The sequence below is a fragment of the Podarcis pityusensis genome (assembly GCF_964106645.2).
Source record: "Podarcis pityusensis genome assembly, chromosome: 3".
In the NCBI taxonomy this organism is placed as follows: Eukaryota; Metazoa; Chordata; class Lepidosauria; order Squamata; family Lacertidae; genus Podarcis; species Podarcis pityusensis.
The window spans coordinates 80,175,024-80,187,519 of record NC_138026.1 but is presented as its reverse complement, the minus strand read 5'-3'; the positions used below and the strand labels follow the sequence as shown (position 1 = coordinate 80,187,519).

Here is a 12,496-nt window from a genome sequence, read left to right as displayed (position 1 = left end):
CCCCTCGCCACGAGATTGCCAGTCACCCACCATTTTAGTCAACCAGCTCCTTTCTTTTCCTCCATAAGTCAATCGAAGGAGCCTCCAAAACAAATTCAAAAGCCCCCCCCCGAGATCTCCTTTCCTTTCCCCCCACCATGTGCCCCCGCTCCAGACAGACCTTTTCGCCAGCAAGGGTGAGTGGGCCGTCGATGACGTATCCATCCGATTCCGATCCGAGCACTCAGCATAGGTATGTTCAACTTCTGAGCCCCTCTGAGCCAAAGGCAGAAAGCCCAGCCAGCAGCCAAATGAAGCCTCAAGGAAAACCACCGTCACCTCTCCGCTGGGAAGCGCTGAGCAAAGGCGAGTCCCCAGGCAACGCAGCCGATTTGATCAGCACAAGGCATGCAAGCTCCACCCCCCAGTCGTTCTTAGACTTCTTATTGGGTGAGCAACGCAGCCAAGCAACACAGTTGGAGCCTCCCTCCTCCCTGGCCGGCAGGCAGGGAGGGAGAGGAGCTGCTTCCTTTGAAATTTAAGGGACATCATTTAAGGGACATTTAAGGGACATCCATCAATAAGGGACAGCAGCGGGACATGGTGCTGGAATAAGGGACTGTCCCTTCAAATAAGGGACGCTTGACAGCTATGGTATAGGCTCCAGTTAATGTAAAGCGCTTTGCAGGTTTCCCACCACTTCAGTGAAGTCGACACTGGGCACTGTATCTCAAACTCCATGTGCTCTAAAGCATATCCTTGGGACTGCTTCTATACGATGGCTAGCAAGCCATATGAGCAGGCCAAATGTTTCTTTTGGGAATAGATTCCGTAACAGCTCATTGAGAGAAAGCTTTGTGTTTCTTTCCATGAGATAGATGCAAACATGAACAAGTGTTCTGGCACCTGTATGTCTGCAGAAACCCAGAAGTGTAGAATAACAGCTGTGAATCACAGCAACAAGAGATATGCCAGCATGAGGAGTGGAAGACATTTTGGGTGGTGCTTTTCTCCCTGTCCAGAAAAACAGCTGTTTACAACTTAAACAACATCAATGTTCTGATAGGTTTAGCCTAATTGTGTACGCCACCCCGCTCTCGCTCGCTCTCTCTCTCTCTCTCTCACACACACACACACATTTTCTTCAGCCTGCCTTTTTTTCAGGCTCAAAGGGGGAAAAACATGCAGATATTACAGAGATGTTTCAACTGATATTATCAAAAGCCTAATCTAGAGGTATTGTTTTTAACTTCAAAGGGCTAGAGAAACCACAACATTTTGTTGTGTGGAATGATTTTATTTCTTATGCTACAAAAATAATACAATGAGACCCCATTTATCCCGAAAAGTATGTTCAATTTGGAAAATTAATAGTGGGCAAGATCATGAATAGAAATTATGATAAATGTTAACATATAATTTGGTACTTGTGGGGTTCAGTTCTTGTTATTACTGTTTTGAGGGTTTCATTACAGTCAAATGGTGTATAAACTTTATGAAATAAATAAATAAGTAAATAAATTAGCAATATGGGACTAGAAAAGGGTCTTCTGTTCAATATTCAATGTTATTATTCAGTATGTGCTGTTTGCTATTTATAGCTTTGTATCATAAAAGTTGCATCAGCATCATAAGCAAAAAGATCAAATTTCTGCAGCAGCTCTGGCTGACAAACAAGATGAAGCAAATCTAGGCCCTGCAAATAAGCCAACAACATTTATGAAAAATTTGTATCCCACTGCCTCACACATACCTGTGTTTGTCATTTCACACTTGAAAGAAAAGAGACTCAGCTCTCTTCCAAATTATAAAAAGTGTCTACAGAATACCTAATCACTTGAAGGTGATCCTTACTACTTATGGGCAAGCACCCAAAAGATTGTTGTATGAGACTTAGTAAATCTCTCTTGGTATTGGAAAGCCAAGTCTCCAAAATGAATCTTCTCTGCTGCTTAGAATAGCTGACAGATAATATGCAACCACGTACTGCCCTACTGATTTTTATAATTATTTCCCCTGCCACTTCTTGAACAGAGAGGAGGATATTAATGAATATATTTTGGAACGATACACTGCTCTCCCCTCTAATGGCCTCTACAGCCTCAGCAGATGCTGTAACACTCCAACAGTTTGACTTTACCCGCAATGGCACACTCTTTCATTGTCTCTTGAGACCTATGGATGCCAACAATACACACACAGAGAGAGAGAGCTGACACAGTGAGAGATCACTTACTTGTATGGAATGTGCTTGCTGCCATTGACTAGGGCTAGGATCACATTGCCCAGTGCAGACAATGAAAGGCAAAGTCCAGAGCCTCCTTCACGATTTTTGCTGAGGGGTTTAACACAGCTGCCCAGGTCGATGAGGTGTAAGCGGCTACGGCCTCCTGACACTGTTAGAGAAGAAATGAGAGAGAGGGGGATATTAAGAGCCAGCTTTCTGATTCTCATAGGTTAATGTAAGTATGGTGTTGGAATATATAAACTCTGGAATACGATATGTGGTTTCCTGGGAATAAGGTCCCTTGAAACCAATGGGTTTTAAGACTGGAGATACACACACACACACACACAGAGAGAGAGAGAGAGAGAGAGAGAGAGAGAGAGAGAAATTAATGATCTTTATAACCTACTGAGTAGAGACAACAAAAACAAAGAAGCCCGCATTAAAGCAATAACAAACATAAGAGTTAAATTCATTCCTCTCAACCCTTTCTTGTGACTAATCCCAACTCCTTCATTCTTGCATATGTAGGCAAGTGAAATTGCCTGTTGTTTTTATACAGTACTTCATTTTCCTCTGTAATTGCCTCTTTTAATATATGTGCTTGAATTCCACATATGCTTAAAAAAAATAACACAAGAGACACTACCTGATAAGACAGGCAGTTTTTTAATTTTCACTTCTTAAAAAGCTAAAGACCATTACCACTTGATATTCCTCAGTTCAAAAATGTCTGGCTTCTGAATATTTCATAAAAGTATTGTTGGAAATGTTGACCCACTACTTAAAGAGGCCGGTGTTCAACATGTTATATGCTCAGAAATAGAGTGCCATCTAATGTGAGCATGAAAGGGCATTATTCAACAAATTTCCATGATGTCATTATTTGTGCACCGTATACACACAAAAAGCATTTGAGAAATACTTAGAAATTTAATGTAGCTGATAAACTATATTTTGCTGCTCCAAAGTACAAAAGGAAGAAAGGTAGATGTTAGGTTCACTGAAGCATGGTGTTTTATTTATTAATTTTAACAATTTATATACTGCTTAACATCATAGCCTCTAAGTGGGATACAGTAAGTTTACAAAAGATAAAATAAAGATAAAATTAATTTAAATTAAATTAAAATCTGAAAACTTGCTTAAAATGCTTGCTGAAATGAAAAAGGTCTCCCCAAAATTCAGCCAGGAGGGGGCCTGTCTGATCTCAGTCAGGAAGGAGTACCACAAAATTGGGTCTACTATACTGAATATATATGAGCGATGTGTCTGAGTCATGGGGGTGGCCGCTAATAGTTACTCCCCCAAAGACCTCAATAACTGGGCAGGGATATAAGGAATCAGGTGGTTCTCAGTGTATCCTGAACCGAAGTTGTCAAGTGCCTTGTAAATTTATACAAGAACCTTGACCTTTATTTGGTAGCATACGGACTGTAAGTTCAAGGTTTTATACACCAGCATTGGTATGCCATCTTGAATATAAAGAGCTGTTTCCTTGGATTGCAGATTACAGAACATTGGCTGGGAGATTAGGCTTTCCTTATAATGTTAGTGGTCAATTTTGTAACATCCAGCCCTTCCCTCAGACTACTAGATTTTCAATGAACTAATTGTTTTTGAGAGCATGGCGTGTAGTACAAATGTTGCAATTAAGTGAACATGTTACACTAGGAAATGGAAGTCAGAAAAATAACCCAAGGTTATTATTAGTCTAAGTCCATTAATTAAGTCCATTATTTTCAGTAGGTCTGCTTTGAGTATGACTTAAATTGGATATCACCCACTAACATTTTTGAAGAATTGGCACCTATTTATTGATTGTTAGATAGATAAGATTCTGCTTCCAGCCGTTCTACAACATTCTATTTATTTAATTATTTCAATTTTAATACTAAAAAATGTTACTGAGCAGCATTTTAAAAAGAAATTAAGGGGGCCTAATCGCAACTAACTTTAGACTAGATCAGAGCTTATCTCGGGCTCTAGCCAGCTCAGTAGGTCTCCCAGAGGGAGAATATGAATGCAACGCAGGGGGACTTTTCTTTGATATAATTTATCAAGCTTTGAGAAAATGATAGGATTTCTTCATTTAATTGCATTAGAAAGTAATTACAAAGTGTGTGTGTGCACACACACACAAAAAAAACATAGAAAATTACATGATTTTAATGGCAATCTCCTTAAAGCGGGCCATTCTCATTCCTAAAAGATTACGCATCCATAGTCCTCCTTTTCCCTGAAGGGGGGAAGGTCAATAAGCCCATTGTGAGTTAAGTTCTGTCTGGCAATTCTATGTGAGTTATTACTGTAATGCATACAAAAAAAGATTTCAGTTGCATGATATGTTTGGACACTTTGATTCATGTACATTGTATGTGTACTATGATACTGTGTTTAGATTTATGTTGGGTGTTATTCAACCGATTTATAAAAATCAGCAGGTCTACCCTGTGTATGACTAATGCTGGCTATCACCCATGCATGTATGTATTTGTACTGGATAATTTTCTGAATCAAAAACAATCCAAAGGACTATTAACAACAAAAATATTCATTCAAATTCCTATTAGAGGGCATCAGACGTAGCAATTCAAACTGACATAATACAAAAATTGCTAACCTTAGGGATTAAATGGTTCAGTCTTTTAATGATACCCATAAAGGAAATAGTGGCTTTTCAAGTTCCCGAGTGAATAAGGAAGCCACCCTTGGTGGTAAGAGAGCGGATTTCATTTATTAGATCTACTGAATTAATGCCCCTATTTTAATGCTGCCAGAAGAAAGATGCCTTTGGTTGTGCTTTTAGTTTTGGCGCAGTCAAGTAGTAATCTGGAAGACAGGCAGCAGGTCGCAACCAAGTAAACAGAGGAAAGGGGAGGCAGTTGCAGGGCAGGGAGAAAAGTTTTTCAGTTGGAGAAGAGTTACTTAGCCTTATGAGCCAATGCAGAGTTTGGAGGTTTATAGGGTAAAGTGACATGTCTGAACAGACATTTCATGACATAGTGTGGCCACAGTGGTTCATGTATTGGAAACACTAGACTGCTGATGGGGGTGGACTGTCACCAGCCCATATCTCTGGTACTTGAAAGCTTACACTACAAGGCCAGGTTCAAGGATATTGTATTAATTGACCCCTTATAGCCCTGGATGATCACTGACATCTTTGCAGGAGTCAGTGGCAGTGCCCTCCTGCATGGCTCAGGTGCATAGCTCGTATTCACCAGGAGCTGTGCATTCAGCATTGTGCACCCAGTTTTATGGAACTGCCTTGCATATGCATACGTGGGCATTTACAAGGGTGCCACTGGAGATGCATAGTCATTAAAACAACAACAGTATATGCATATCTTAGAAAAAGATAGGGAAACAGTGGAACTTACTTCCCCCTTTTCCACTCTTCTCCATTCGGTACTGGTAGATGTGCAGAGTGAAGAGCATATGGGAATTCTTGTGATCTTCCTCCCGGCAATCTTGCTGGCTGCTACGACGCGAGGCAATGGCTGCATCGAGGAAGAAGGCAGCTTTCTCTGCAGTAGGAGCTCGGAGTTCACTTTGATTCTGCAGCTGCAAGGCAACCGACAGGATACAAACCATATAAATGTGCTTATTGAGATCCAATACTGGCAAGGTACTTTCTGTTAGCACCACCAAAATACAGCATGCTCAAGATTAGGGAACATCCTGCTTTGCGGAACATCTCTGGCAAAAGAGAATCCCCATAGTGAAATGCCTCCACATGAACAAAAACCCAAAAACGAAGAAGCAAGGTGTTTCACTCTAGATCTGTGATGCTGAACCTGGTGTCCTCCTTTGGATCTGGTTTCTGTTTCTCAGACCCAGTTAGGCTGGTTTTGGTCACTGACATTTTAGCTTCCATCTGCCTTCAAGGTTACCATCAAGCAAGCCTACCTCCACACTTCCCTGTTCTTTTCAGTAAATATGCTGAGAGGCTGGATGTCTTGTAATGGACAATGTAAGACTCCCCCGACTCTTAACAGTTGCTTTGCAGATCTGCTTTCTCAAAACCTTCTGCCAAGTCCAAACTAGGTGTGATAGTAAACACATGGTTCCTGCTTAAAATGACAGCTGTGGATATAATTTCTATTTCCCCTGAGATCAATCAATCCTGCTTTCCTCTATCCCTGCTGCACATCATTTGCTGCCCCTTATGCAGAGTGGGGAAACATGGAGCATCATAATGTCAGGACATGTGTATGTTCTGTTAGAACAGAAGTGGAAAACCTGTGGCTGTTGAGATGTTGCTAGACGACAACTCCCAACACCCATGACCATTGGCCATGTTCAAGATCATCTCCATCCCTAATCAGAATTCTAACTTGTCCTCTAACTTTGGTGTGCTTCAAACAAGACTGCTTAGTTATCATACATGCTTGCCAATAAACTGAAGTCTGATGTGTAGTAAAAGGGGCAACTTTATATTTTCTGCAGGCACTGAATAAAGCTTTGAATGATTTTTTGGCATGATTCTCTATGGACTGCACAAATTAACTGAAACCCCGAATGAAGTCTGTGTGGCCCTTTGTGTTTTCAGGATTTCTGAGTATAATTAATGTTTACTTTCTCTCTTCCTCTTTTGGTGGAAATCTCTCCAACACATTCAGTGCAAGGTAAAATCCCACACCATAAGGGCAGTAGTCACTGTATGCTCAGAACAGTAGGTATTTTGTTTCAGATGTGAGGTCTACAAGGAACTCCTGCCAGCAAGGGTGCCTAGAGGATTTAGCCATAATTTAAAGGAGGGGCAGGGAGTCAAACGGCTACTGCAGCTCATGTATCTTTCAACATGGCCAGGAAGTGTTGTGTTGTTTTTTTAAACCAGTTGGGTGTTCCTATCCGAAGAACACTGGGAGTTGTTCTTGGCTTGGCCAGGGCTCCCATTCACAGCTTGGCAGCAATTAATAAGTAGCTATTAATACTTCCTACAACATTACTAAGCCTAGTACTATAAATAATGTAGTTTGTGAAGATATAAACAGCCATATTATTGGCCTCCAGCTATTTGTGCAATATTGTAAATATTTTAGTGTGTTGTTATACATTGGAGAAATTATTATAGGAAGGAGACAAATTTTGTTTGATCTGAATCCTTTCACATTTTATAGCAAACAGAGGTCTCTGCTCAACATCAAGTTATGCCAAAGGCGCAAATATTTAGGCCAGGAGAGCAGATGGCCCCTGCAGCTGCAGGTCATAAAGTTTCTTGTGTGCCTGAGAGTAAACACTTCCAAGTCAGAAAAAGTTTGTGCTTAGAGTTGTTGGGTGTGGTGTTTTTTTTTAAATTGAACCCATTGTAGTAAAAACATGACACTACTTGGTATATGTCATAACTTAAAAGAGTTTTGTATTCACCTGCATGCCACAAATTGGGTCCTCACAAAGGTAGACCCCAGGAGACTGGCCGTCCTGCAAGCTGCCTGTTGCCACCTCTGACAGCAAGTCTCTCAGGTTTTCTTCTTTTCCCCACACTTCCACTGCTGAGATTCGGACAGAGAACCGGGCTCCTGTCTTCTCTTTCCGTTCATTAATCAACTTAAACAGCCAGGATATGGCGCAAGGGATTATGCCAAGGTTCTGCATGGAATCATCCTTTCCAATCATCGTGTAGGATTTTCCTGTTTGGAATGGAGTACAGAAAAGGAAGATAATATAATGACTGCAAACAGAAAATGTGAAGAAAGGAACCCTATGAGTGATCTTAAAATATTGCACATCCTGATCTGCAATAATGGGTTGTTCAGTGGTATTCACAACTGTGTCCAGTCAATGGTTGCCCAACATCACTTCTCCTCCCCCCATGCATGCTTCATGACCTCTCCAAATCTGTTCCTAAGGGTTTGGGGACCACCTAGAACAGATTTAGGGTACATGCAGGGGAAGGAAGGTGCAGAACTTTATGTTGAGCAAGGAGAAATCCTTGCACTGATTGAACAAGAGACTTAGCGCTTTGTTGGATTCTGCCCTTTGATTTGGAATACACTTGAAAAGTAGTTGTAGCTATTGAATGGATATTCTATTAACTTTTCAATTTCCTTTTTGTACCTCAGTCTTCTGTTGGTAAAACTGGGCATGATACAACCTACATTTAATTGTAAAACTGCAAGTAAGGCTCACTGCTTTCATTTTCATGTATAGGAAATATGAATCAACATACAAACAGAGTCCATCCACATAAAATTTACAATCCCAAGTTAAATAATACTAGAGATAAAATTTCCAAATATTATATCCATTCAAGTGGTAGACCTTTAGATGCTGTCGACCATGACAATGAGAAGGTTTTGAAATAATATGGTTATAAGCTGATTGATCTGTAAGTGCAGTTTTTATTATTATAAACATTCATTATCTTGAATGGATACCATTTTCTCAAACTAATACTGGCCACTAGTGTTCAACCATAAGCACCCCATGGAATTTAAAAGTGGCTACTTCCTTCATCTAATCATCATGATTTTAAACCAATGGTGAGGAGCAAATGAGGTGGAGAATGACACATACCCCCAACCTGGTCACTGTTAGGTATTCAGGGAATACATCAAAATCACAGGAAATACAAGAGTGACTGATATATTGAAGGAAACAAGTTACAGGAGGTTATAGCTGACAAATTCCTTCTACATTGTCCTTTGAATATGAAACTTACTAACCTAGTTTGGTGTGTCCAAAACAAAATACACATCCATCAGCACCATTCACCACAGACTGGATCACTTCAGCTACCGTTCCTGCACATACTTCGGCCTGTTATAATGGAGAAGAAGATTATATATTCATGAGGAAATGTGAATATAAATGGGATTATCAACATCTTGCTTAAAGAAAACTAGGTTAGATTTGTTGTTGTTAATAACAGTTTATAGGTTTTAATGCTATTTTTATCTATATACTTGAAACAATTTTTGTTATAATAGCTTAACAAAATCTATAGGAAAAATATGATGGGGATTAAAACAGCTTCAAACCAGGAGATGGCTGGTTTCTGCTAAATCCTCCCCCCCCCCCCAAAAAAAATAAATTATAAGCAACAGAATATTATCCTATCTCCTACCTCATTTTTCTGGTGCAGATTTTTTAGATACTATATTACAATTTGGGGCAGGTGTTTTACAGAAAAGATCATAGCCTTCTCATTATGACTATCACTACTAATGTGAACTGATAAATTAGTAAACATTATAAGACTGCAAAACTGAGAGATGCTTGAGGTACATACTCAAACAGATAGCCAAGGAGAAAGAAGGTTGTCTACGGACAAAAAGGACCCTGTCATGCTGATATCAATGGACACAAGGCTATCAAAGGACACTTTCCTTTGAGGGCACAAGGAAAGTTTTGGCACCTGCTATGCCTGCTATGAACCACAAAACCTAGCAGGCAGGCTAAAACCTGAAGCGGTTGAATTTTACATACTGATAGGACCTTACCAGTATTGATCTGTTTTGCTCCATACACACACATTCCCACACACTTGTTTTGGAATAAGTCAGGCTAGACATTTTGAACTGGGTAAGGTTTTAACATTTACTATATACGTTACAAAAGAAATTCATTCTCGACCTGATATTAATATATAATGAAGCTTCTGAATAACAGTAATGCAATTCTTTGAACATTATCCCCATTACAGTTTGCCTACCTGAGATGCGTCTTGAGGGAAAACAGCATCAAACGCAAACATCTTGGGTGGCACTTGACTGCTCCTTTTTTGGAAGGCATTCTGGCCTCCGCAGGACAATGGGTCATACAGAGTAATTTGCTTCTTACGAGGATCAACCTTTAAGAAGGAGCTGGATTCAGAGGAGTCCCTGGCCAAGGTAGAACAAATGCGGACCATGACCTTCACCTATAAGCAAACAAAGGGTGGGGTCAGGGAAGGAGAAATCCCACACATTTCATTAGGCTATATATACAAATATCAGCAGCAACTATAATTAGACTCTTGAGTGCTTTGTATGAAAGTGATAAAATACGAAGTTTTGGATGAAGGCTGGTTTGGAAAAAATTCTGTTAACTGAATGTTTCTTGTGATATCACACATTGCACTCACTCCAGGGAGATCACCAATGTATCAAATGAGTGAAGCATTGCCCTCATGCTCAGTTTCCTTCATGTGCCCTCCCTGATGCATCAAATAACCAATTTGATTCACAATGTACCACTGTGATGTCATTCATAATGAGGTTCCTAATTGGCTGAGATTGCCAGGTGACTTATCCATGGAGAAAGAAGTAACAGACAGGAAGAAAAACTGTACTGAACAGGAATTTTTATTTTTAAAAAGCTGAATTTTTATACACTCAATGCTTTTTCAAAGAATGCAATCCTATACTCACTCACTAGAGAGTAAGTTCCTTTGAACTCAGTGTATAGGGTTGAACTGTTAAGACAAATTTGTACCACTCTTAGTCATTTTCAACCAAAAATGGAAACTGGAGAATATTCAATGCAAGTGTTATTTCCAGGAAGTGGCCCTATCAGCTTGTGTTGCATTTGTTTTGCATCAAGGGAGGGGAAAATCCCCCAAACTCTTTTTCGATAGGTGTACCTTCTGCAACAAATGCTGTAGAAAATAAGATTGAATAGCTCCTCTTAATCTCTTTGGTTCACTACCATGTGAGATCAAAATATGTCCCTCTTGCTGGGATTTATTAATACATTAGAAGACAGGTCACACCAAGAGGGTTGTTTAAAAGAAATCCATGCAGTATATTCTCTGGGTTTTTTTTTTTTTTTTTTTTTTTTGTTTCTTCTTCATATATGAAGCAAACAAAATCCCACATTGCCACATGGGAAGCTTTCTCTTGGCACCGGTTTGCGTAAGGCTCATTGAATTTTATGAGATGTCTTTAAATGTTTTATGTTTCTTGTTATTGATCCCAGCAGAGTTACACCTGGTTTATACCACAAAGCAGAACTCAATCTATAATTCTTATTATTTCTGATCTTTTCAGTCCTCAAGCTCCGTCAAGAATTTTGAAGTCCACTCGCAGTCTACTTAGGCTACTGTCTTGGTGTAGGAATATATTAAGCATATCAGAAATGGAGGCTTCAGTGATCTCGGTCAGCAGTATTTGCAGCTCTAACCCACACGGCAAAATTTCATTTTGGGATTATATAGTTGCTTATGTGATACATAAGGCTGGAGCACTTTCATTTTGAGCAGTGTGTCTTTGTGAACTACTTGTCCCATCAGTCATTTTGGCACATTTTATTGGACGTGCATTGCATGGGGAGGGGGCTGGCAGGAGTCCACTGTCCATGGAGACAGAGGCAGAGCAGAGCTATCAAGCTATATTAGCAGTCTATCAATGTAATGGCAATTGCTGACTATAGGAACAGACTTATTGGAGGTTAATGAAGAGTAGGCTTTGTAATTCCTCATTGCCACTGCTTTAAATAACAGAAAGGAGCATAAATTTGTGCTGAGAGCAGCTGCAAAATTGAATGGTGCAATAAAATCTATATCTTCTTATGACTTACATACATTTTCACACAAAAGAAGCTTGTTGCAAAGGAGTGGGAAATGAACATCATAAACAAATACCGGTACATACTGGAATCTTATTTCTTTATCTTCACTTTGATGTTATTCAATCAGTAGAGTTCAAGGTATCCATAATTTTGCCAGCACAATTAAGATGAACATATGGGGAAATGTGAGTGTTCATTTTTTTAGACTGCATTTTGGAACCCTCTGCATGCCAAGCTGACTACAGAGCTGTAGCCCTTGGTTGTAAAAGATGCACCTGGTGCAAATCCTCCCTTTGTTTCAACTCTTCTTCATCACAAAGCTTACACCTTCAAAGTGATCAGCCTATTCTAGAGCAATGGCTTTCTTTACATGCTCAAGGGCAATATGTTCAAGTTCTTCATTTAAAAGCAGCAGCAGCAACGACCCAGAAGTTGGTTGAGTTTTGAAAAGGGAAATCAGAGGGCAGGATCAAAAGTGTTAGGACCTATACCTGGGGTCAGATGCAGCAACAGAGGGCCAAGTGATAGTTCCAATCTCCATGGTGTGGAAGGTGTTGATTCCTGCATATCAAGCTGCTGTTAAAGAAGCAGCAACAGGCTATCACCTTTTTAAATGTCAGTTGGTAACCATATCCTCTCCTCAACCCACAAAATACTTTCATACATTCATGATTACATGCAAAAGCAGCATCTGTCTGAAGCCTGCCTCCATGTTCTGAAGCGACAGTGATAAAATTGGTACAGTACTATGAAGTAGATACACCAAGATATGGGTTGATGGGTTGTTGTTTTTCT

At 39.9% G+C, this 12,496-nt stretch overlaps 1 protein-coding gene across 5 annotated transcripts in view; it reads right to left on the bottom strand.

Moving 5' to 3' along the window:
• Positions 1 to 12,496, bottom strand: part of KIF26B (kinesin family member 26B) — a 280,373-nt gene that overhangs the window by 57,331 nt on the left and 210,546 nt on the right. For all 5 annotated transcript variants that reach the window (XM_080997595.1, XM_080997596.1, XM_080997598.1 and 2 more), the window contains 5 exons: positions 9,867 to 10,073; positions 8,878 to 8,971; positions 7,580 to 7,842; positions 5,590 to 5,773; positions 2,216 to 2,375 (listed from right to left, as the gene is read on the bottom strand). In XM_080997595.1, coding sequence (XP_080853721.1) covers positions 2,216 to 2,375; positions 5,590 to 5,773; positions 7,580 to 7,842; positions 8,878 to 8,971; positions 9,867 to 10,073 — 908 coding nt within the window. The remainder of the gene's footprint in view (positions 1 to 2,215; positions 2,376 to 5,589; positions 5,774 to 7,579; positions 7,843 to 8,877; positions 8,972 to 9,866; positions 10,074 to 12,496) is intronic.